Source organism: Panthera tigris, chromosome C1 (assembly GCF_018350195.1).
Source record: "Panthera tigris isolate Pti1 chromosome C1, P.tigris_Pti1_mat1.1, whole genome shotgun sequence".
NCBI classification, from domain to species: domain Eukaryota; kingdom Metazoa; phylum Chordata; class Mammalia; order Carnivora; family Felidae; genus Panthera; species Panthera tigris.
The window spans coordinates 19,271,394-19,297,230 of NC_056667.1; the positions used below are offsets into that span (position 1 = coordinate 19,271,394).

At 46.8% G+C, this 25,837-nt stretch overlaps 1 protein-coding gene across 3 annotated transcripts in view; it reads right to left on the reverse strand.

Moving 5' to 3' along the window:
- Window positions 1-25,837, reverse strand: part of PAFAH2 (platelet activating factor acetylhydrolase 2) — a 64,139-nt gene that overhangs the window by 12,523 nt on the left and 25,779 nt on the right. For 2 of the 3 annotated variants that reach the window (XM_042996198.1, XM_042996197.1), the window contains exon 11: window positions 5,337-5,455. In XM_042996198.1, the coding sequence (XP_042852132.1) occupies window positions 5,337-5,455 (119 nt within the window). Of the gene's footprint in view, window positions 1-5,336; window positions 5,456-18,892; window positions 20,002-25,837 lie in introns of those variants that run through there. The other variant, XM_007083653.2, reaches the window with a different exon arrangement.

The following is a 25,837-nucleotide window of genomic DNA, read 5'->3' on the forward strand; positions in this document are numbered from 1 at the left end:
GTGTGTGTAGTAAGCCTTGGCTTGATATCTTTAACATTTGAATCATATCACCTAACTCCCCTGGCTCTGCTGGTGGAGGGTCTACGGGCAGCAAAAGCCCTGGCCAAATGACAGGGAGTCTGGTCCCCTCTGCTCACACTTTTCACTGTAAATAGTGAACTAGCATTCTGGGTTTACAGAACAGTCTGTGAGTTTGGCTAACCCCTCCTCCTCTGCGGACATGCAGATAGGTCTTCTATGTCCTGGGACTGAGAGTTCGTATCTTCGACCAAGTTTTCAAATTTGGTAATTTCTCTCATAGGAATCTACCCACAGGAAATAATTAGAAGTTGAGATGTATATATGCACACAAAGAAGATATCCACTACAGTGGATTCCTAAAAGCTTCTTCTTTTCTTTTTTCTTTTCTCTTTTCTTTTCTTCTCTTTTTTCTTTACTTTTCTTAAAGTAATCTCTACATCCAGCATGGGGTTTGAACTTACAACCCCGAGATCCAGAGTCACACGCTCTACTGATTGAGCCAGCCGGGCGCCCCTAAAACCTTTTCTCTTGAATTAATTTTTAGATTAGCAGACAGTTATAAGAAATAATATTGAGAGAGTCTCTATTCCCTTCACCTAGTTTTCCCCAACGGTAACTGTCTCCGTCTGTTCAGGCCGCTATAACAAAAACACCATAGATGGGGTCGTTTAAAAAACATTTATTCCTCCCAGTTCTAAGGCTGGGAAGTCCAAGCTGAAGGCACTGGCAGGTTACAGGTGTGGTGGGGGCCCTTTCCCTGGTTCAGAGGTGGTTGTCTTGACGCTGTATCCTCGACATGGCAGAGACATGGCAGAACGGGTGAAGGAACTCTGGTATCTCTAACCCCATTCACAAGGGCTCCACCCTCCTGATCTAATCACCTCACAAAGGTCCCACCTTCTAACACCATCACACTGGAGATTAAGTTTCAGTATACGAATTTTGAGGGGACACGTTCGATCTATGGCAGTAAAAAAGCTCATATAATCATGGATCAAGATGCTGGCATTCATGCAATCCTCACCTTATTCAGATTTCACTATTTTACATGCACTCATTTGGGTGTGTGTATTTCGTTCTATGTAACTTTATCACATGTAGATTGTGGAGCCACTCCCATAGCCAAGACAAGACAGTTCTGTCACAAGGAATAATGTTAATTTTTACAGTAACAAAAAGTAAAAGCAAGTTCAACACACAACATCAGGAGACTGCTCACATAACCTGTGGTATAGTCATAGGATAAAATATTATTCAGTCATTTAAAATGGTGAATACAGGGGCGCCTGGGTGGCTCAGTCGGTTGGGCGTCCGACTTCGGCTCAGGTCACGATCTCGCGGTATGTGAGTTCGAGCCCCGCATCGGGCTCTGTGCTGACAGCTCAGAGCCTGGAGCCTGTTTCAGATTCTGTGTCTCCGTCTCTCTCTGACCCTCCCCCGTTCATGCTCTGTCTCTCTCTGTCTCAAAAATAAAGAAATGTTAAAAAAAAAAAATTTTTTTTTTAAATGGTGAATACAAGGGGTACTTGGGTGGCTCAGTTAGTTAAGCATCTGATTCTTTTTTTCTTTTTTTAATGTTTATTTTTAAGAGAGAGAGAGAGAGAGAGAGAGAGAGCGAGCGGGGTAGGGGCAGAAAGAGAGGGAGACACAGCATAGGAAGCAAGGTCCAGGCTCTGAGCTGTCAGCAACAGAACCCAATGTGGGCTCGAACCCACAGACTGTGAGGTCATGACCTGCACTGAAGTCTGACACCCAACCCACTGAGCTATCCAGGAGCCCCAAGCATCTGATTCTTGATCTCAGGGTTGTGAGCTCAAGCCATGGGTTAGGCTCAAAATAAATAAATAAATAAAATGGTAAGTATTATAAAATGTTTACAAAGATTTTTTCATATGGGAAAATGCTTATGAGATACAGAGTTGTACATATGATATATATATTTAAAATTTTTTTTATTTATTAATTTTTTTTTGAGAGAGTGAGACAGAGCGTGAATGGGGGAGGGGCAGAGAGAGAGGCAGACACAAAATCTGAAACAGGCTTCAAGCTCCAAGCTGTCAGCACAGAGCCCAACATGGGGTTCGAACCCATGAGCCGTGAGATCATGACCTGAGCAGAAATTGGATGCCCAACTGATTGGGCCACCCAGGCACCCCTGATATGTATACTTTAAGAAATATGCTAGAAATTTCTAAATATCATTTACCTTTAGATGGTAGTATAGGTTGTACTCTTCTTCTGTTTTACTTTTCTGTATTTGTCAAAAATTTCTACAATAAGCATCTACTATGGACTGAATGTTTGTGTCCCCCTACAATTCATATGTTGAAGCCCTAACTTGGAATGGCATGGTATTGAGAAGTGGTGCCTCTGGGAGGTAATTAGGTTTAGATGGGGTCCTGAGTGTGAGGCCCTCATGATGGGATTAGTGGCTCTAGGAAAAGAAGACAGAGAGAGAGACGGCTCCCTTTCTGTCATGTGAGGACACAGGGAGAAGGCAGATGTCTGCAGGCCAGGAAGAGGGCCCTCACCAGGAACCAAATCAGCTGGCACCTTCATTTTGGACTTCCGAACCTCTGGCACTGTGAGAAGTCAATGTGTCTTGTTTAAGCCCCCCAGTGTATGATATTTTGTTATGGCAGCCCAAACTAAGACAGCATCTCTTACTTAAAGAATGGGGGTGCTGGGGTATGTGTGTAGGAAAATACAAGAGGGTAAAAAAGGAAGAGAAACTAAATTAAAACCAAAAATTTCAATTCAAGGTTCAGACCCTACTGCCAGGAGGGACTGCTCTCTGGGGAGGCAGTGGCTCTATCCAGGGCTCCAAGGGCAGCAGGGGCCGTGGCCTATGGCTTTCCCAGGCACTGGCAGCAGTATAGAGGAGGTCTACAGGCCTTGTAGCTCCCGAGTTTTGAACAGGGTGCAACAAGGAGGTGAAGGCATCCTCTGGGCCAGCCTTATTTATGGAAGACAAGGAGGCTGGAGAGACAGAGGACCAGGGGCAGAGGGCAGGAGCAGCCCGCTAGCTCACTCTTGCCTGTTCCACACTCGCCTTCCTGATCTGAACCCAGGAGGAAGAGGGAGGGGGTGCGGGGAGCCAAACATAGGATGGGTGGAACATCTGCTCAGGCAGTAACCCGCAGGACAAATGAGGGCAGAGCTTGGGGCTGGACTCTGCCCTGCTGAGGTCTGGCCCCTCTCTGCAAGGAGACTGTGCACTATCTGATAAGAGTATTGGCCTGGGAATCAGCTATCTGAGTCTCATTCTAACCGGGCCTCAAAGCAGGGCAGCTTGGCAAAGCCACTTTGATATGAGGGACATTTTGAAATGACAGAACAGTCAAAATAAAAATTATCATTAAAAATTACCAAGTAGGGCACTCGTGATGGGCACTGGGTATCATATGTAAGTGATGAATCACCAAACTCTAGTTGTGAAACTAATATTACTCTGTATGTTAACTAACTGGGATTTAAATAAAAACTTGAAACAAACAGGGGCACCTGGGTGGCTCAGTCAGTTAAGGGTCCGACACTTGATTTCAGCTCAGGTCATGATCTCACGGTTGGTGAGATTGAAGAGAACTGTGCTGATAGCTTGGAGCCTGCTTGGGATTCTATCTTGCCTTCTCTCTGTCCCTCCCTTGCTCATGCTTTCTCTCTTTCTCAAAATAAATCAATAAACTTAAGGAAAAAAACTTGAAACAAATAAAAATTACCAAGTAGCTTCTGAAAGGCATATCCAATCCTTACTTTCTCTCACACCCTCACCTACCCCTGACTCTCATGCCCTCCCTGACCTTGACTCCATTCCTGATTTCTACCATGTCTCTGACCCCCTCTCCACTGCAGTGAGAGCTGGCATTAAGTGGGGTGCAGAGTGGAAGGGAGGATGTCTGCTTTGCATGTACCACTCGATAGTAAGAAAAAAAAAAAAGAAAAGAAAATGAAAGGGGCTCCTGGGTGGCTCAGTCAGTTGAGCAATTGACTTTTGGTTTCGGTTCAGGTCATGATCTCACGGTTCATGGGTTTGAGCCCCATGTCAGGTTCCATGCTAACAGCATGGAGCCTGCTTGGGATTCCCTGTCTCCCTCTCTCTCTGCTCGCCCCCCCTCAAATGTAAATAAATAAACATTTTTAAAAAATTATAAATTTAATGATGTGGTTTTTAGGGTAGATGTCCTCATATGATAGTGCTGTGCCAATGCCTTCCAGGGATGAATGGCTGCTTTGAAATCTGCTAAAGGTACTGGAAGTGCTTTCCCAACAAAATGAGAGATCTCAGGGAGGGTGCTTAAGTGAAAAAGCCAGAGGTCCCAGAAGGGAAAAGAAGAGGCAACTCCATCTGGCAATGAATGCCCTAGAATCCTTATGAGAACATGGGTGGTCTACCTGCCAGGAATTGTGCCCTTTGCGGGGCTGCCTGCTTTTCTGCCATCCCACATGATTCTGGAAAACAGTCACAATGTCAGGTCTGCACTAGGCATAAGAAGTGGGGGGGCGCCTGGGTGGCTCAGTCGGTTGAGCGGCCGACTTCGGCTCAGGTCATGATCTCACGGTCTGTGAGTTCAAGCCCCACGTCGGGTTCTGTGCTGACAGCTCGGAGCCTGGAGCTTGTTTCGGATTCTGTGTCTCCCTCTCTCTGACCCACCCCCATTCATTCTCTGTCTCTCTCTGTCTCAAAAATAAATAAACGTTAAAAAAAAAAAAAAAAAAAAAAAAAAGAAGTGGGCCATGGATCAGTCCTGGCCAATTTCAGTACCTATCTCCTGTCCACAGTGACTGGTCTAAGACCTGGCTAAGATACAGAATCCAAGCAGAGTCAATCCCTTCCTTGGAGTCTAATAATACGGTCCCTGGGAGAGAACACTCCAGGATCTTCCTCTGGGACTGTGGACAAACATGGATAAAGATTGTAGATAAAGATGATGGGAGTCAGGGGGCTGTCGGCAACCATCTTGACACCATGCAGATAGCCAGCAACCCCACTTCGAACTCTGTAAGCCAGTAAATTGTTTTTGCTTAAGCTGGATCATGCCTGTTTTCTGGCCGTTGCAACTAACAGACCAGTTAACATATTGTTCCACTCCTTATTTTAGAAGGCCGGGGATTCCAAGATTGCCTAAAGGGAGGCTTGCTTCTGATAGGCCCTGCCCACTTATCAGAGCCCACAGTCAGACCTCCCACACAGGAAAGAGATCCTCTGTGAAAAAAAACCTCCCATGCTTCAGAGGAACCTACACCATCCATCTATCTGTACTAATCAACCAAGTCCTTTATTCATAATTGTCTTTCAGTCAAAAAGAGATACATACCCAGGCACATAGTGGTGAAGCATCTGACCTCCGAGGATAAAAGTTGGCCTCCAGAGTTCCCAGAGATAAGGGATCAAGACGTAGATTGGCATCAGATCTCTTACCAACAGTACTGCATCCTGGAAGACAAAAGAGTGGGGTCTTCAAAGTTCTAAGGGAAAAAGTGAATTTGTATGTAGAATTGTCTCCCCAGCCAAATGAACATACGTCTGAGGTCCCCCAAGGACCCCAAGTTTCCCTTTCAAAGAACTTTCAAAGAAGCATGCATACTCACACAAAACGAAAAAGGAATCCCAGAAAGGAATGGCCCTGAATGGGATACAGGAAACCGAGGAATGAACCCAAAAGACCTCTGAAGGCAGTATTTTATAAACTGCATGAACAAGAGTCTCAAAATTAGGGAACCCGGGTGGTGGACCTACAGGTGTTTTTCTGTACTATGATTTCAGCTTTTCCCTCTATTTGAAATTTTTCATAATAAAAAGTTGGGGTAGAAATAGAAGGACAAGGATCAGGAAGAAAAAAAAAATAACAGCCCATGTCTTTTATGTCAACAAGAAAAAAAAGGGCAGTTTAATGCCAGGATACATTAAAACAGGTTATTCAATGTTTTGTTAATCACATAGATGTTTCCTGATTTACTAGGTTCTACCTTCTAGGTATTTAAACCCGTGCTCATTAATAAACACGGGTTTTTTAACACTTTTCTTTAATGTTTATTATTATTATTATTATTATTATTGAGAGCGAGACAGAGCATGAGTGGGGGAGGGGCAGGGAAAGAGGAAGACAGAATCCCAAGCAGGCTCCAGGCTCTGAGATGTCAGCACAGAGTCCGACAGAGGGTAGAACCTACGAACCATGAGATCATGACCTGAGCCCAAGTCGGACACTTATATTGAGCCAGCCAGACGCTGCAAGAAACACAGGATTTTTAGGTTGCACGATGTGAGAGCACTTAATACCACAGAATTGTACACTTAAGAGTGATTAAAAGAGTAAATTTCATGTTATGTATATGTTACCACAATAAATTTTTTTTTAATGAAATGTGATTTCAAAAACTTCAGTACTTTCATTATTTTTTAAAACTCTAGGGGCGCCTGGGTGGCTCAGTCGGTTAAGCGGCCAACTTCGGCTCAGGTCATGATCTCGCAGTTCGTGAGTTCGAGCCCCGCGTTGGGCTCTGTGAGGACAGCTCAGGGCCTGGAGCCTGCTTCCGAGTCTGTGCCTCCCTCTCTCTCTGACCCTCCCCCGTTCATGCTCTGTCTCTCTCTATCTCAAAAAAAAATAAACGTTAAAAAAAAAAATTAAAAAAAAAACAAACTCTAGTTGGAGCTCAGGGTACCTTCGTGGCTCAGTCAGTTAAGCATCTGACTCTTTTTTTTTTAATTTTTTTTTAACATTTATTTATTTTTGAGAGACAGAGAGAGGCAGAGCATGAGCAGGGGAGGGAGGGAGAGAGAGAGAGACAGACAGACAGAATCCAAAGCAGGCTCCAGGCTCTGAGCTGTTTGTTAGCCCAGAGCCCGACGTGGGGCTCGAACCCACGAACTGCGAGACCATGACCTGAGCTGAAGTCGGACGCTCAACCGACTGAGCCACCCAGGCACCCCAAGCACCTGACTCTTGATCTCCGCTCAGGTCATGATCTCACGGTTGTGAGATTGAGCCCTGAGACGGGCTCTGTGCTGATAGTCTGGGGCCTTTGTGGGATTCTCTCTCTCTCCCTCTCTCTCTGTCAAAATAAATAAATAAACTTAAAAAAAAAAACAAACACCAAAACTCTAGTTGGAGCTTTTTAGGAAACAATACATTTTGTTATGAAGAAACATGTATGTGCGGCAAGAAATAATTTTGTGTGTGTTCCCTTATACACGTGAGCAAGGGTTTCTTCAGGTTTGCCTGGGAATAGACTTGCTGATTGTAGGTGCATCTCTGACTCTGTACAGTATTTTTTTTAATGTTTATTTATTTTTGAGAGAGAGAGCGTGAGCAGGGGAGGGCCAGAGAGAGAGGGAGACAGATCCCAAGCAGGCTCCCCGCGGTCAGCACAGAGCCCTTTTTTTCAGACTTGTGCATTTTGGGTGTGAAATCTGAATTTCATTTTTATAGAGCAGGGGTGAGCAGTATGTGATTTGTCAGCCTGGTTTAACATTCAGGACAGTACCCAACACGTGGTCCAGCAGTGACACAAGCAGGTGTGATGTTGGTTGAATTGAATTGCTGGGGACGCTCGTCCTTCGTGAAGTCCTTTGTGTGAAGGGGGACCAGTGTGTGCAACGAGCACTTAACAACCCTGCGGAATCGATCCCAGGCGCTGACAGCTGACTGGGCAGAGGAGATGTTGGAGCAGCCTGAGTGCGGCTTGCAGGGTGGGTTTTGTAGAGGAGGAGAGTCACCAGCAACACGGGAACGGAGGGAAGGAACGGAACTTGATGAAGAGGGGAGAGGGTTTTTAAGAGACTGTGGCGTGTCCCAAAGCTCAAAAGCAGGAGAGAATTCTTCAGCACTGAGGGAAGAAGATGGGTGTGTTTGGCAGGAAAGAACTTAAACTAGAGAATAATCAGAAAATACAGGACGGTGAGTTAAATTACTAAATTGATTCATGCCTCAGTAGCTTCAGTCATAAAGACAGGATACTGATGGTACCCATCTCATAAAATTGTTGTGAACATCACATGAGATCATATCTCTAAGGCACTTGGCATAATGCCTGCAACAAGTAAATTTAATGTTAGTTCTTGTTAACTAAGTCGTCCAAGATCACACAGCTCAACTCGCGAATGGGTGTCTAGGATTTGAATAGTTTCTCTGATTCCAAAGCCCAGACTCTTAACTGCACTGTGCTCTACTACCTACCATTTATTGCACACAGTGCTCCATACTCTACATTAGTTATCTCATTCACTCCTTATCACATCCCTGAGCTGGGTATTGCCATTTTACAGAAGAGGAAATTGGCCATCATTTAACTCTCTTGCCCAAGTTCACCCAGTTGGGTTTCACGCCCAGGCCTGCCTGGCTCCAAAGCCCTCTCCCCAACATCACGCTGGAAGTGTCCTGGCTTGGGTCCCAGTCCCAGATCTGCTACTGATCAACCTGTGTCACTGAGCCTGTTTCCTCATTTTGTACATACCAGGGGGTAAGTTAGAGAATGGTCTCTCTGGTCCCTCCACCTGTTCTGGAAAGGTGGATGTGATGAAATCAGACAGTGCTCCAGGTAGGAGGGAGGGGTATGAGTCAGACAGGATCCCCATCCCCATCTGAATGCACACCATCAACCAACAGAGATCCAGAGGCGCCAAGAGATGAGTCCTGGTCTCCAAAGCATTAGTCATCGTCTGCTCCCATGCCTCAGGGGACCAGCAGGGATGCTGATCCAATTATAGTGGATTGATGAGGGGCCTCTAGGATGATGAAAGGGTGGGAGAGGAGATGTCAGAGGGCACACTGGGAGAGCCGAATCACCCAGCCTGGAGAAGAGAAGGCAAGAAGGGCCTGTCTTCAAGTCTCCAGGGACTATGCGGTCTGGGTGGCAGGGGAGAAAGAACACAAGGGTAAGCCTCAGGGTGTCTGGGACTGGCCCTGTTCCTGGCTCTGACGCTAACAAGCAGGAAGACCTTTGTATGACAAGTTACTTCATCTTTCCAATCTTCAACTTCTACATCTAAAATATTAGGGACCTTGCTGTGATCTATCGAAAGTCAGCCCTCGACACAAGAATTTGTGAAAGAAAGAAAGAAAGAAAGAAAGAAAGAAAGAAAGAAAGAAAGAAAGAAAAAAAACAATATCAGGGAAAGAACTTTAAAGAGAAACCCCACCAATTTAAACAAAGAAATATAAACTATTATAGCTAAAAACAACTAAAAATGGCTCAAAACCCTGGCAATGGGGGGCACCTGCTAAGCAGACCCAAACAAAAGGGTGCCGGTTGATGCAACAGAATATTAAAATGTCATTTGAGGGGTGCCTGGGTGGCTCAGTTAAGCGTCCGACTTCGGCTCAGGTAATGATCTCACAGTTCACGAGTTCGAGCCCTGCGTTGGGTTCTGTGCTGACAGCTCAGAACCTGGAGCCCGCTTCCAGTTCTGTGTCTCCCTCTCTCTGCTCCTCCCCCAATCATGCTCTGTCTCTGTCTCTGTCTCTCAAAAATAAAAAAAAACATAACAAAAAAATTTTAACGTCATTTATAGAGGCGCCAGGATGGCTCAGTTGGTTGAGCATCTGACTCTTGACTTCGGCTCAGGTCATTATCCCCCACTTCATGGGTTTGAGTCCTGCATTGGGCTCTGTGCTGAGTGTGCAGCCTGCTTGGGATTCTCTCTTGTTCTCTCCGTGCCCCCACCCCCACTCAAAATAAATAAATAAACTTTTAAAAATGTCACTTGGAACGCTGGATAATAATAAACATTTATTGAGCACTATGTGCCAGGCACTGAGGAGAGGTCTTGGCATGCATGATCTCATTTGCTATCCTCGAGCATCTTCTGAGGTAGATATGATTGCATTTTTCAGATGAGTTAGCTGAAGCCCTGAGAGGTTCCATCACCCGACAAGTTAATAAGTGATGACATCAGGACTCAAATTCAGAGGTCCAGCGGACTCAGAAGGGCATGCTCCTAATTAATACTCTCCTGTTGGATGGGAGGACCATGCAGAAATAGAGAAATGCACATACGAAAGTGTGAAGCAGTGGGGGGAAAGCCTCTCCAGAGTGATTATGTTAATGTAAGAATGTTGGCATCAACATTCGGTTTGGAAATTTATAAATAGGCAATTTAGGTTGATGGGAACTTACTTGGGGCTGCTAAAGTTTAGATGTTTCTGTTTAATTTTGGATAGTTAGAGAGGATAAGGGCCTAACTCCTTCCCTTGACATAGAAGGCCTTGATTTCTTCAGTAAGCTCCCCTTTATCTCCATTTCTCACCTATTTTCTTTAAACCAGTTACAATGTCCTGAATATGCCAAGCCTTGCTATTTATATTTCTGTGCCTTTGCATGTTACTTCTTGTGCTTAGAAGGCCTTCTCCCTTGCCCATCTGGAAGATTCCATTCATCTCCAATACTGTGGTGGTTGGCCTCCAAGATGACCCCCAGTAATCCCCACCTCCTGGTGTTTACACCCTTGTAGGTCCCCTCCCACACCGAATAGGCCTGGCCTGTATCATGTGATACTGTGGATACAATGGAGTAGGACTTCTAAGGATGGGACATAAGAGACATTGTGGCTGCCATCTTACTCTCTCTTGGGTCACTTACTTTGGGAGAAGCCAGCTGCCATGTCTTGAACAGCAGCCCCATGGAGAGCTCCATGAGGTGAGGCCTCCTGCCAACAGCCATGTGAGTGAGCCGGCTTGTAAGTGGATTCTCCAGTCTTAGTCAAGCCTTCAGATGGCTGTAATCCCAGCTGACATCTTGACTGCAACCTCACGAGAGAGCTTAAGCCAGAACCACCCAGCTAAGCAATTCCAGAATTCCTGAGCCGTCAAGTGTGAGATAACGTTTGCTGTGCAAAGCTGCTAAATTTGGGGTTATAATGCAGCAATAGATAACTAATACAAATACCAAGCTCAAGCAAATGTTACTCTGCGAGGGTTTTGTAGCTTTTCTCCGCTGCTGAGGTTGAACTAATCACCGTGTGCTGCTCTGAGCCTTAGATCTCCCCTATTATAGCACTCGTGACACAGGGCCTAACTGCTGACTTGACGTTCTTACCCTCTAGATTCAGTCCCATGAGGACAGAGACAACCATGTATAGCCGTGTAAGTGACTGTAGCGTGAATGAACACATGTGAGAAAGGCTATCTGAGTTGATTCTCATAGACCTTTCAGCCCGGGCTTCTTCCCCACACAAAAAATCCAAGGTATGACTTCTGGAAATCATGGATGTCATGGTGAGTGGGTCCTGAGGATTTTCTTTCTTCTCTTCTTCTCTTTCTTTCTTTCTTTCTCTCTCTTTCTTTCTCTTCAAAACTTAGTTTATTGCCAGTTTAAATGTTTAATTTATTTTTTTTTATTTAGAGAGAGAAAGCATCAGTAGGGAAGGGGCAGAGAGAGAGGGAGAGAGAATCCCAAGCAGTCTCCATGAGCTGTGAGTGGAACAGCAGTCCTGCTGCGGGGCTCGATCCCACAAACCATGAGACCGTGACCTGAGCCAAAACCAAAAGTCAGATGCTCAACCGACTGAGCCACGCAAGTGCCCCGGAAGATTTTCTTAATAATCTAATAAAACTCTGGCATGTATGGAGGCATCTAAAGCACTAGATTAGAATTCAGATCTGGATATTAATTCAAATCTTCCAGCTACTTGCTGAACTTCCCTGAGCTTTGGTTTCCTCATGCACCAAAAGATTTAAAGGTTCTTCCAGTTCTAAAATTTAATGATTCTATATTTTCAGCTAGTAATTACTCTTGTTCCAGAACAAAGTGAAAGATAGGCTAATAGTGTTAAGCCATAACAGGGGTTCTCAAACTAGGCTGCATATCAGGAATACCCCTGGAGCTTATCACAGTTAGCGTGCGCGCGCATACACACACACACACACACACACACACACACACCCCTGGAGCCCACCCTATACCTGCTGATCAGCTTCTCTGGGTCTCTGGAGACATGGCCAGGGCATCTGTATTTTTATGCAGTTCTAAAGTGATTCTGATGTACATCTAGAGCTGACACTCACTGATCTACAGTATGTAAGTTAGAGATTAGAAATTTTCTTTCTGCCAATTGGTTGGCTTCATGGTTTATAGAGTACGGAACTAATGGGTTTGTTCTCTGAACTGTTAACTTTATATGAGGCGGAGAGATGATGGATGGACTGTTGGAACCGGCCCATCTCTACTGCTAGAAGAGGTGTACCATCAGGACTCAGTTGGACCTTCCCCAAAAATCAGTCTTTGTATGACCCAACTGTTCAGGGCATTTACTGGAGATCAAATCATGGCTTATTTTAACCTATATAGGGTAGTACAGAACTGCTTTCTCTTTGTGAGGTAGGGATGAACAGAAACTGAGAGCACTGACTTTGGAAGCCAACAGTTTAGGTTCCGATCCTGACCCCAGGACTTACTTACCTGCTGGGCGACTGTGGCCGAGCTAGTACACCTTCCTGAACCTCCTTTTCCTGATCTGTTGTATGGGGATAACACGTAATACCTTACAGGGATGGTGTTAGGATTAAACGATACAATGTATGTAAAACACTTAGCACAGAATCTGGCACAAAATACGTCCTCATTATATAGCAGCACACTGGCAAAAAGCAAAATATGGCACTTTTGTTATTAATAGCAGCATATATTTGTCTAGTGCCTTGTAAATTACAAAGCACCCTCTGTCTTATATTGAACCCCTCCCCCACCGCCCCGCATCTTGAGGTGGGCAAGGCAGACATTAATGACCCCATTTTATAGGAAAATAAAGGCTCGGGAGGGTTCACTGGCTCCAGATCAAATGGTAAGAAAGTGTCAGTGCCTGGATTCAGACCTGGATGTGACACCATGAAAATGAAGAATTATGCACGCACTCTTGGCAGGCTGTGCATCTAGGGACCATCTGGCTTAGCAGGCTGAGGAGGGCTGTGTTTCTGAGCAGCTTCTTTTTTTAGGTGAAAGCAAGATGGGAAAAATAAGCTGGCAAACTTTCCCTCATTTTCAGTATCGGTATGATTTGTGCTCAGTGTTGCCCTCCTTCTAACTCTCAAACGCTACGTGTCCAAGTATCTCCATATCTCCTTTCGCTCCAGCTGCCCTCGGCCGCAGTGTCACTGGGTCTGCCCCGGGCCCCACACCTGGGATCTGGGAAAACCCCAAGAAAAGGAAGCAGGGGCAGCCGGAGGCATCGGAGGGCTGGGCGAACACCAGCTGTTCCCAAGTCTGCCTGGGAAACAAGCAGCCTGCTGATCAGGGGGACAAGAGGGGAGGGGACGGTGATCCCTGCTCCCCATGTCAGTCAACAGGAGGATGCTTGTCCTGCGCAACAGATCGGTCCTACTCCTGGAATAACGTCATTAACTGCAATACTAAATACGGCACGGATGTGTTTCTCTTGGGGAGCAGGAGGCCAAGAGATCAAACGTTAGGTGAGTCGAAGCAGGAAGGCTTTCACAGAAGAGCAGGAGCTCAAATGGGGCCTAAAAGATTAGCAGTACTTGGATGTACAGGGAGGAGACTGGGAAGAAAACATCGTGAGAAAGGGCATGCGTGTTCGTCTGGGGAATGGGTGGGCACGTACTTGAGGGGGACTGTGGGAAAAGTGCGTGGTAAGAAGCAGAGGACAGGAGGGGCAGGGCAGGACCAGGCGCGATGAGGGGGTGAGATGTCATGCCACAGGAAAATCCACTCCGTGACGGAGCCAGGAAACAGCACAACTGCACGGGCCTCAGGGATCAGCCAAGTCAACGACCCACCACCCCGCATCCCAATTTACAGGCAGGGAAACTGAAGTCACAAGAGGAAAGGCGCTGAGCAAGAAAGACGGTGACAAGAGAGACAGTGACAAGAGAGACAGTGACAAGAGAGACGGTGACTGAGAGCCGAGACAAAAACCCTGGGCTCCAAACAAGCAGTTTGGTCCTCTTCCCATCAGACCCCCTTGCCAGGTTGGCGTTTTGAAACAAAAGTAGTGTTGTCGGCGGATCTGGCAACAGGACGCAGAGGGAAAGGGACTGGAGTCCAGGAGACTGTAAAAATGAGTCCAGGGGTGAGCGGCCGGGAGACTAGCCTCAAAGGTCCTGGCAACCGGCCGGTGGGAGGACACAAGAGAACCTGGGGGGAAATCAGGGCAGGCAGTGAGCGGGGAGAGCTGGAGGAGTGTCTCCCGAGGAGGTCACGGGGCGCTTTAACCCCCCCACGCCCGCCTCCAACACGGCAGACGATAATTCCCGCAACTAGCCTCTGCCACAAACTCCCCACCCCCAGGTCCTCCTCCCTCCGACTAACCTCTACGCAGACCTCTGACTCGCCCACCTTTGGGTTACGGCCGGCGCATAGACCTGTGTGCTTGGATGATCAGGTGTGAAACTCAAACCCACACCAGAACCTAGGGGCGGAGACTCTCCCTGGTGGTGAAGAGTGGCTAGAACTGCAGTGTGGGCTTTGAGCTTTGATGTGCGGAGCAGGGAAATCAGGGCAAAGAGAACGGAACTGTCTCTTCATCCAGTGGATTCATCCTCACACGGTGGAGGCAGCTGGGTGGCAGGGAGCAGGCTTCTTGCGAGGGAGGGGCCTGGGGAACCGGACAGGCTGGTGTAAGAACTTAGACCAGGACCACTGGGGTCCACTCAGCGAAGGGCAAATGATACCTGACCTCACAGACACGTGAGGAGGAGCAAGGAAAACAATGCCAGTCATAGGTCATGTTCACTAAGCCCTCGCATAGATACCGGGCTAAGCGCTTTACGTGCATGAACTTCATTTAATTATCACCACAACTCCAAGAGGTAAATACTATTAGAATTCTCATTTTGCAAACATGCACACATAGAAGGAAAACAAAGTTCACCGAATAAACAGCATGAGGTCACAGGGCTACTGGGGTTGGGGGTGTCTGATTTCAAAGACCATCTTCTTAACACCTGAACTGCTTTCCTCATAAATCAAACTAACTGAGCACCCGACCCACCCACAGTCCTCGGTGAAGGGCATTTCTCTCCCCCAACCCATTTCTTAATAAATAATGCTGAGGATGTCATGGAATCTAAATACATGTCATATCGAAATTGCTGGAGTTTGACTTTTTTTTTTTTTTTTTTTGAGTTTGGGTTTTTTTCCCCAAGATTTTTAAAATTTTATTTATTTATTTATTTATTTATTTATTTATTTATTTATTTATCAGAGAGAGAGAGGGAGACAGAGAATCCCAAGCAGTCTCCACACGGTCAGCACAGAACACAATTGGGGCTCAAACCCACGAACTGTGAGATCATGACCTGAGCCAAAATCAAGAGCCAGACACTTAACTGACTGAGGCACCCAGGCATCCCAAGATTTTATTTTTAAGTAATCTCTACACCCAGCATGGGGCTTGAACTCAAAACCCCAAGATCAAGAGTCCTATGCCCCACTGACTGAGCCAGCCAGGTGCCCCGTGGAGTTTCATTATTTTTGATTCAATTTCTCATGAAATTGCATTCTTCATACCCTGACAGTTTAAAAAGACAGAAGCAGGTGCAAAATTGAGTATGTGTATCTGGCAGTACGGCTCAGTGATTAGGAGCTTGGCTTTTGACGCCAAAATCCCAGCTTTGCCAAATTCTTGCTGTGATTGCTGATCGAGTCACTTCTCTAAGGCTCTTGTTTCCTCATACATGAAATGAGGCCAATAGCCCCTCACCTCAGGGGGTTACTGTGAGAAGCGAGATGACGCATGTAAAGCCCTGAACATAGTCTTAGATTCACAGGAAGGGCCCGTTAACCCAGGCTGTGATGATGAACCTCATCACTGCTACTTGGCTACGCGGCAATGGGCAGGGACACTTGGTATCTGTGTGTGGTTGTGACGGGACAGAAAGTAAGCTTCTTAAGGAGGATGGGTCCTGAGTACAGAGTATGGCTTCTTCTGTCCCTCCCTCTGTCAGTTTGCAGGCCCAGGGGTAAGTGGTGTCCCAGAAGAAAAGGGGAGCAGATGTAGTCCCACACAAGGCCACCACATGGAGTTGGAGTTCATCGACTGACATTTCAAGAGCCTAGTAGTCCTCTTGAGGATGAGCAAGTAGACAGCACGTCAGGACGTATACTAGAAATGTACCTGGGGGCTGTGCTGCGGGCACAGCAAGAGCCCGACCAGCCTCAGCCTGACAAGACCAGGAAGCGGGAGGGATGAGGACTCTCATTCCAGTCTGTGCTTACTACCCTTCCCTCCTCACTGATGCACCATGCCCCGCACAGAGACTTCACAAAACACCACTAGGAGGCTTCCATGGGTGTAGTTGAATAACGGGATGGGAAACAAGACAAGAGAAATCTGAGACATCTTTGCTTTTGGAAAGGATTCGCTAGCATGTAATTTACCAGCAAATGCCAAATAATATGCCGGATCATCTTACTTCTCTAAAGGCCATTTATCTGGTGTCTTTTGATACCCTGGGAGCTAACAAAAAACCAGGACAAAAGACCAAAGGCCTTGTGATATCCCTTCTGGGCAGTCAAAGGAAGGATTATAAAGTCCAAGGGCTAAAGGCAGTGCGTTTTGACTGCAGAAGTCTCTAAAGCCCTCCGGGACTACCTAGTTTTACTTTAGACAGTTGTAAATAATGTGGCTGACCACAAGTCACAAATCTCAAGTGAAGAGGGGTTGGCGCAAGAAAGGCAACGAAGAGTGATGGCTGGCAGTCTGACTGCAAGGGAGACAAACACAAACTCTGAAAAGCAACCAAAAGAACGAGGAGGACAGCTGCTGGGGACCACACTAGGTGGATAGGTGCAAACAGGATAGGTGCAAACAGGATAGGTGCAAACAGCTATCCACATCTTTACAGATAAGGGTGTGCCACTGCTCACACATTAGACCGGTCACAGACAGGTCGGCTCTCTGGGTGTGGTATGGGATGTTAGGTATGGGCGGATTACTAGTTTTGGCTAATGAAACGTGAATGGAAATAGTGAGTGGCACTTCTGGGCAGAAGCTTCAAGAGCTAATGGGTGCCCATGGCAACCAGCAAAGGACGCTTTCAGACAGTGGCAGCTCCACTGTCCCCACTGTCCCCAAACCAGGATACAGAATTCTAGAGCCCAGCACTGAAATGATATTCTCCTTATGCTCTGTCTCACTGGAATTCATAGATCCTCTGTGTCTTATGAGGGTAAAAAAGACACAAGGCAGAGTTTCTAGCCAACCAACAGAGAACAAGAACATGGGCAAGAAATAAACTTTTGTTGCTGTTTGGGGTTGCTTGTTACTACCATATAATCTGGTTTATCTTAATAGAAACATCCTAAAAAGTTAAATGAGATCGGTTCACATTAACAAGTAACTGCATTATCTTTTTGGTAGATTGATAATTCAAAATAGTCAGTATTAGGGATGCCTGGCTGCCTCAGTCAGTAGAGCACACAACTCTTGATCTTGGGGTTGTGAGTTCAAGCCCCGTGTTGGATGTAGAGATTACTTAAAAAAAAAAAAAGTCAATATTATATTCTGTAGCTTACAGGATAATTTTCAATTATATAAAAATTCACCTACTCCAACGTTGCTGGATAAATGAGTCATTACCAGAACATGAACTGAGTGGAGGAAACAGATCCAATTTCTGAGAACCTTCTCTACAAAATATATCTGCATTCTTTATTTGCCTAAGGTAGCAGTTGGGTCTCATGTGCTCATGCTGCCAGAACTGGCCCCTCAGCATCTGCAGAACCAGCCCCAGGCTCAAGAACCAGTAGATACTGGTTCTGCGAGTGCGGAGGGGCTCTGGTCCCCATGCGGGGGTTGGAAGGCTCTATTAAATATCTGCATGCATTCTCCTAGAAGGAAGTCCATAATGTGTGGTTGAGTAAAAAAGCAAGCCAAAACTTCTTATATATAGTCTTTTAAATCATTTAAATTACAAAACTGACCTTATACTGGGCCAAAAAGCAAGTTTCCACAAATCCTGAAGGATGAACACCATATGGGTTATTTTCTCTGACCACAAAGCAATTAAGCCAGAAAACAACAGCTAGAAGATAACTACAAAAATCTCACATATTCGGAAAGTAGGAATCATACTTTTATTTATTTACTTTTAAATGTTTATTTACTCTTGAGAAAGAGATTGAGGGAGAGCAGGGGAGAGGGGCAAAGGGAGAGAGAGAACCCCAAGCAGGCTCCATGCTGTCAGCGCAGAGCCCTACATGGGGCTCAAACTCAAGAACCGTGACATCATGACCTGAGCGGAAATTAAGAGTCGGACGCTTAATCAACTGAGCCACCCAGTGCCCCAGAAACATACTTTTAAATAAGCCTTGGGTCACTCATCTTTACACTTAATCCTCTTAACAATTCATGATGCAGATCCCCATTTTAGAAATTCAGGAACTAAGAATGGAAAGAGAACATAATTTGCTCAAATTTACTCAGTGGTGGTAGAGTCAGGACTCAAAACCAGGATACAGAATTCTAGAGCCCAGCACTTAAATGATATTCTCCTTATGCTCTGTCTCACTGGAATTCATAGATCCTCCCAAGGTCCACAGCCTCAGGGGAGCTGACGCTTCACATCTTAGAGAGAAGAGCTGTCACAAGATGGAAGACATGGTCCCAGCTTGCTTTGGTGGCACTGACCTTGGACCTACTGTGTAGATGCATTTCCCCTTTGCTCCTGCCTCATCTGGGGTCCCCTACTACCTGGGCTGAGGTATGAAGTCTAGAGTAGTGGAGAGGAGGGTTTCAGGTTGATGTTCCCAGACAACTTTGAATTCGATCCCCAGGAAGATTTCCTTTCCTTTTAAAGTTTTTTTCCACATGGGCATAAGTGGTAAGTGAACAAAGAAAGACAGAAGGAAAAGTTACTTCCAGATGGCTCACCATCTTGCTCTAATGCAGATTAAATAAAGAAAATATTCCAACATATCATTAGGCAAACATGAGTATTAATATCATTCATATTATAAATGGAACAGAATGGAAATTCAGTCTATATCTTGACTTACATTTGAGGCTAGGGCCTCAGAGCCAGAAAACAGACTATAGCACCCTGATTCCAGGCAAGTTGGAGGCTCATGGTATCTGACGTAAGGGGCAAGACCAAAGAGTCCCTAGACCTCTCCAGGGGTGGTTGCCTGAATTCTAACCAACCAAACTACCTCCCTCTTGTGGCAAGGGCCTGTTCAAAAGGCCACTTAATGGTGTTAATCTATCTTTTCCATCTCAACCAACTTGTGTTGATTCTTGTCAAGATACATTTTTAGCAAAAGTCCATGACATCCAGAAACTTCTGCGATACCAGTGTGGACTCTGCTTCCCTCCCTATGCTGTGAGGACAATGCTTCTGTCCTCCTCCGTGGGCTCACAAGTCTGAGTCCTGATGTTTCATGCAACAAGAAGGCTTGAAAATAAACAGAGAACAGTGGTCTCTATCCTAGGAAGTTACCTAAAGTGATCAGAACTTACCAAGTGGCCCTGGGGAGGGAGAAGGCGGAGAGGTGGGAGGAGACAGTGCGAGGCTGGGCTAGAGGTCCTGAAGGTGGAAATTTCATTCCATCCTCTGGCTTCCTTCCTTCCACTGCAGAAGCCACACTGGCCCGAGGTGAGGGAGTAGGCCACTGGGTTAATAGAGCTTGGGGCTGGAAGCACCCCCCCCCCCCCACCAACTCTACCCCACTGCTTGTTCCCCACACCATCAGGGTTCAGTTCCCAGAAAGTCAGTTTGCCAATCAGTAAGTGATCCACACCCCAGCATGAGTTTGAGATCAACAAGTCCAAGATCAAAGTACCCAGTTATCTAATCAGCAGTGTGATTTCATCCTCTTAATCTGCGAAGAAGGGTCACCATCAGCCACTTCTCGATAGGAGGCTACGGGTGTCCCTGGGCAGGCCCCGCATGGGAACTCAGCTCAGTGACCTTTCACAAATGGCCAGCTGTGCCTACAGGCTGGACAGATGGTGTGGGGCCCCTGGGATGAGCGACGGTCCAATGCCTTCAATGAGGCTGTTCCACTGGTCATAGTCCTCTTTCAGGTCTGAATGGGGAAAAAAACAGGACGGTCAAGTCAATCTTTGCCAGGTTAGATCAAAGAGTAGCTACCATGGATTTAGCGGGTCAGCCTTGAGAGGAGCACCGGGGATACCAAAAGGACTGATTACAGTGGCTGTGATGGTGACCGCAGTATAACTGTGCTTCGTTCAATGCTTTTATACACGTGCTTCATAAACGACTTGCTTAACCCATAACAACTCAGTAATGATAATAATTAGTAACAGAAGGCAGCATTTACTGAAGGATAATTCATTCTACAGACTGTGCCAAACATGCACTGTTTCTTTTTCACAATATCCCTATGAGTTAAGTACTATGTTAGCCCTATTTTACAGTTGAGGAAACTGAGGCTCACAGAAGCTACCCGATTCACCCAAGGTCCTTACAGCTGGTAAGTGGTAGAGGCAGAATTCACGCCTGGGTCAGAAAGGGTGAGAAAACGGAAAGCCTATTTCCGAGCTCAGGAAAGCTGCTGAACAGGAAGAAGTCTTCTGCATGCTAGCCCGTGGGTGCAAATTCAGGGCCACCTCGATGCAGGGCAGGAGAGAACAGGATGGCAATATCGTGAGGCAGCACAACTGGATATGATTCACGAGAGGGCCCCGGGATCGTGGGCAGATGGGTCTAAGTTTTTTTTTTTTTTAACGTTTATTCATTTCTGAGAGACACAGCACGAGTGGGGGAGGAGCACAGAGAGAGGGAGACACAGAAACTGAAGCAGGCTCCTCGCTCTGAGCTGTCAGCACAGAGCCCGATGCAGGGCTTGAACTCACTGACCATGAGATCATGACCTGAGCCGAAGTCACACGCTCAACCGACTGAGCCACCCAGGCGCCCCGGCAGATGGGTCTAAATACACAGCAGCAACAGTCACAAAGGATCCAAGGCCTCAGGCTGAGGGAGTGGGGCACAGCCGAACAGGCACTCACTGTGCTTTTGTTCAAAACAAACAAAAGCTGGGGCAGAAGGCAGGGACCACTCTCCTTCATCTTTGGATCCCCAGCACCCTGCCAAGGACGTGGCATGGACCAGGTCCTCAACAAGTAAGTGTTACAGATTTGTTAACTCAAAAAACATCGAGCACACCCATGATGTGCCAATCTGTTCTTGGTGCTAAAAATACATCCACACACAAATAGAAATCCTTATCCTCACAGAGCTCGTAATCTAGTAGGTATAACAATAAACACAAGAAATTACATAGGATGGGAAGTGGTGATAAATACTATGGGAAACAAAATAGAGCGAGATAAGAGAAGCAGTGGTGGTGGCTGGGGGATGGGGCAAGGGGAGGCAGGGAAGGGACAATGTTTTAAAAAGGGTGGTCAGGGGCACCTGGCTGGCTTGGATGGAAGAATGTGACTTTTGACCTCAGGGTTGTGAGTTCTAGCCCTACGCTGGGTGTAGAGATTACTTAAATAAATAAACTTAAAAAATTTTAAATTAAATTAAAAATAAAAAGGGTGGTCAAGGTGGGCCTCACTGAGGTGAGATTTGCACAGAGACTTAAAGGAGGTGGGAAGAAGCCACGAGACTATACGGGAACAGTGTTCCATTCCAGGCAGAGGGAATGGCAGTGCACAGGCCCTGAAGTGGGTGAGTGCCTGGAGTGCGGGAGGCTTTTGCAGCAGCACGGAAGGAGGCCTGAGGAAGAGCAGCAGAGGGGGTCAGGAGGGACCAGAGGGCCACATCACATGGGCCCAGCAGGATGCTGGATGTTGGCTTTTGACCCTCAGAGAAATGGGGAGCCATTGGAGGATTCTGAACAGGGGTGTGAAAGATCTGACTTACTTTCTATCAGGATCACTCTGGCTGTTCGATTAAGACCGTGTGGGGAGAAAGGGTGGCAGTAGGGAGGCCACTCAGGAAACTCTCACAGTGATTTCAGTGAGAGACGACTTGGACAGGATGGCGGTCGTGGGGGTGAGGACCAGTGACGAGATTCCATATGTAATTTAAAGGCAGAGCCAAGGGGATTCTTGAAAGATTGGAAAGGGGGATGTGAGAGCAGAGACAAGAGTGAGGACTACAGCTTGAGTAACTCAAAGGGCAAGACCGCAGCCGAAATCAGGTTTGGCTGGCGAGAGAGTAGAAACGTTGAGTGGTGGGTTTAGACAAATGGCGACATTCATGGAAGAGATTAAACTGGCGATAGAAAGGTGGGACTTGCCAGCATGGAGATGGCGCTTAAAGCCGCAAGACTGGATGACATCAGGGGACACGGGTAGAGAAGAGGTCCAAGCCCTGAGCCCTGGAAGCAGCAAAGTAGACCGAAGAGGAACAGACATCGAGGCAGGGGAAAAACCCACCGTGGGGTGTCCTGGCAGCAAACTCCAGGGTTCACAGAGGTGGGCGTCCCCGACTCTGTCAGGAGCTGCTGAGCATGCCAGGGGACGAGGAATGGAGTTCACCACCGGATGGAAGGCTGTGAGGGTCACTGGCCACACTGACAAAAGCAGTTTTCATGGGGAACTGGGATGCAAAAGCCTGACTGGAATGGGTTCAAGAGAGAATGCGAGGGGCGCCTGGGTGGCTCAGTCGGTTGAGCAGCCGACTTCGGCTCAGGTCATGATCTCACGGTTCGTGGGTTCGAGCCCCACGTCGGGCTCTGTGCTGACAGCTCGGGGCCTGCAGCCTGCTTTGGATTCTGTGTCTCCCCCTCTCCCTGCCCCTCCCCCATTCTCTCTCTCTCTCTCTCAAAATAAATAAAAAATGTTTTAAACTAAATAAATACATAAAAAAGAGAGAATGCGAACACAAGAACCAGAGAAAGCGAAGACGGACATTCTTCTTTGAGGAGTTTTGCTGTTAGGAGGAACAGGGAAAAAGGGTGAAGACAGGGGAGAAAGTGGGGTCAAAAGAGAGATCTTTAGTTTTTTTTTTTTTTTTTTTTTTTTTTTTTTTAGTTTTTAAAGAGAAAGCACAAGTGGGGCAGACAGAGAGAGAGGGTAGAAGAGAGAGAGAGAAAATCTTAAGCAGGCTCCATGCTCAGGGCAAAGCCTGACTCAGGGCTCGATCCCACGACCCTGGGATCATGACCTGAGGTGAAATCAAGACTCGCAGCTCAACCGACTGAGCCACCCAGGCACCTCCCAGAGAGGTATCTTTAAAGAGAAATTTCAGGGTGAAATGAAGCAAGAGAGGGAAAAACTGATGATGGAAGATAAAGAGGAAAAAGCTGCCGGCATATGGAAAAGGAGGGAATCTGGTACGTGAGTGGAGGGGTGGCCTTAGACAACTGACTGGGAATCTCTAGGAACCGGCCGCAGAGCTGAGCATAGGCATGAAGGTGGGTAGACGAGGTGCTGGGATTTCGAGGAAGTCCTGACTACTTCCATTTTCTCAGTGAGGTGGGAGGCGAAGTTAATCAGCTGAGAGACAGGGTAGGGGAGGGTGTCAGAGGTTCGCAAAGGAGAAGATGTGAAATAGTCTTCTGGGAGAGCGGTAGAGAGGAGCACTAGGTGGAGACAGAAGCTACCTGTAGTTCACTGGAAAGGAGCACCAATCTTCCTAAAAGTTTATTTATTATTATTTTTAAAATTTTCTTTCATGTTTATTTTTGAGAAACAGAGCGAGCATGAGCAGGGGAGGGGCAGAGACAGAGGGAGACACAGAACCCGAAGCAGGCTCCAGGCTCCAAGCTATCAGCACAGAGCCCGACGCGGGGCTCGAACTCACAAACCATGAGATCATGACCTGAGCCAAAGTCGGACGCTTAACCGACTGAGCCGCCCAGGCGCCCCAAGTTTATTTATTTATCTTGCGAGAGAGAGAGAGAGAGAGAGAGAGAGAATATCCCAAGTAGGCTCCACACTGTCAGCGTGAGATCATGACCCAAGCCGAAATCGGGAGTCAGACGTTTAAATGACTGAGCCACCCAGGTGCCCCAGAAGCACCAATCTTTTTAACAAAGAGAAAGAATATCCCCGGATCAGTGGCATATGCCCTCCCAGAGGTATTTTGTAGGAGCCAGAAGAGGGTCAGCTCACTACAACTCAGCTTAGTTTCTCGTGTGCCAATGTATTGTGTGGCCACCAAAATGCTTTTCTCCCGCTGCAAAGCTAACTGTTCCAAGTGAGAGCCTTTGTGTTTTCGGACCCTGTGTCATCTCTTCTCGTCTGCTTATGCCAGAGCTTCAGACAGGCCCATCGCCCGTCCTCCATGATGCAGCCGGCTCGCACACCCAAGTCTGATCATGACAGTCCCCTGCCAGGGGAATAAAATCCACTCTCATTTCAGCAAGTACATGGCTTCTCCTCTGGCTTCTGCCCACTTCTCTGCCTGTATGTTCCACCAACTCACTATCCCGAGTGCCAGATACTTTTTTTTTTTTAATGTTTATTTTTGAGAGAGAGAGAGACAGAGTGTGAGCGGGGGAGGGGCAGAGAAAGAGGGAGACACAGAATCCGAAGCAGGCTCCAGGCTCCGAGCTGTCAGCACAGAGCCTGACGTGGGGATCGAACTCACAAGCCGTGAGATCATGACCCGAGTCGAAGTCGGACACTCAACCGACTGAGCCACCCAGGTGCCCCCGAGAGCCAGATACTCTAAACACAGTTTCTCAAAACTGACCATACAAGCGTCTGCGCCTTCTGTTTAGAATATCCTTGCCCCTTTCTTGCCTGGAGAATTGTACTCATCGGTTAAGATTAAAGACAAGCAGGGGTGCTTGGGTGGCTCCGTCAGTTAAACCTCTGACTCCGGCTCAGGTCATGATCTTGTGGTTTGTGACTTTGAGCCCCGTATCAGGCTCTGTGCTGATAGCTCGGACCCTGCAGCCTGCTTCAGATTCCGTGTCTCCCTCTCTCTCTGCCCTTCCCTCACTCGTGCTCTGTGTGTGTGTGTCTCTCTCTCAAAAACAAGTAAGAACATTTTTAAAAATTAAAAAAAAAAAAAGATTCAAGATAAGCATCACTTTGTCTAGGGAGCCTCCTTCCTCGGCTGTCTGTTCCCTTCCATCAGCCAGGCGCCTGCCCTCTGTGTCTCCTCAAGACTGAGCGCATATATCGTGGGCATCAGTCACTGGCAGAACAGTGCATCAACTAAGTACGTGGGCTTGGGAATCAGACAAGTTGGGCTGCATTCCGGCCTTGCCACTCAATAACCAGATAACCTTGGACAAATTACTTAAATTTTCTAAGCTTCCTATCTTCACCTATAAAATGGAGTTAATAATAAAAGTACCTGCCGGAGAGGGTCATCTTCAGGATTATACCTCATACTGAATCTATAGTATTCAGTGGAAAGCCTGGCATAATGCAAATCCTCAGTAATCTCCCTTCAGTGTAGGGCTTGCCTCCCTTCCGTCTCCTCTTCTGGTGGTCTCCGTAATAAGTACCTTAGCTCACCAGACATTGGTATTAAAGGCGGAAATACCAATCACGCCATGGTAGGCTCCCCTGTCATACTTAGCTCTTACCTAATGACATGGTGCCAGTAGGAAATGGGGAAAGTGGACTGAGGACCATGTAGTCAGTCTCCATGAAAGTCTAGAGTCATGGATTCATTCTTCTCCTAGGAGGTGACAGGTGGTGCTCCACGGTCTCTATTAACCCTGGAAGTCTCTAAACCCAGGCAGGCATAATGGCTCACACAATGAGCAAGAGAAAATGAACAGGCATAAATTTCGAAATGCAAACGGAGGTTCAAAAAGTCAATAAACTCGTAACAGAACAGATGTGTCTTAAAAGCAAACTCAATCCAAGCCGAATTTGTTAGGCAACGGTTGGAATTGTGAATGCGCTCAGGCCACGCAACTAGAAGTCTAGTGTCCAGAGCACAGAGGTGACGGTGCTGCTGTACCGCAACCGGCTGCTCAA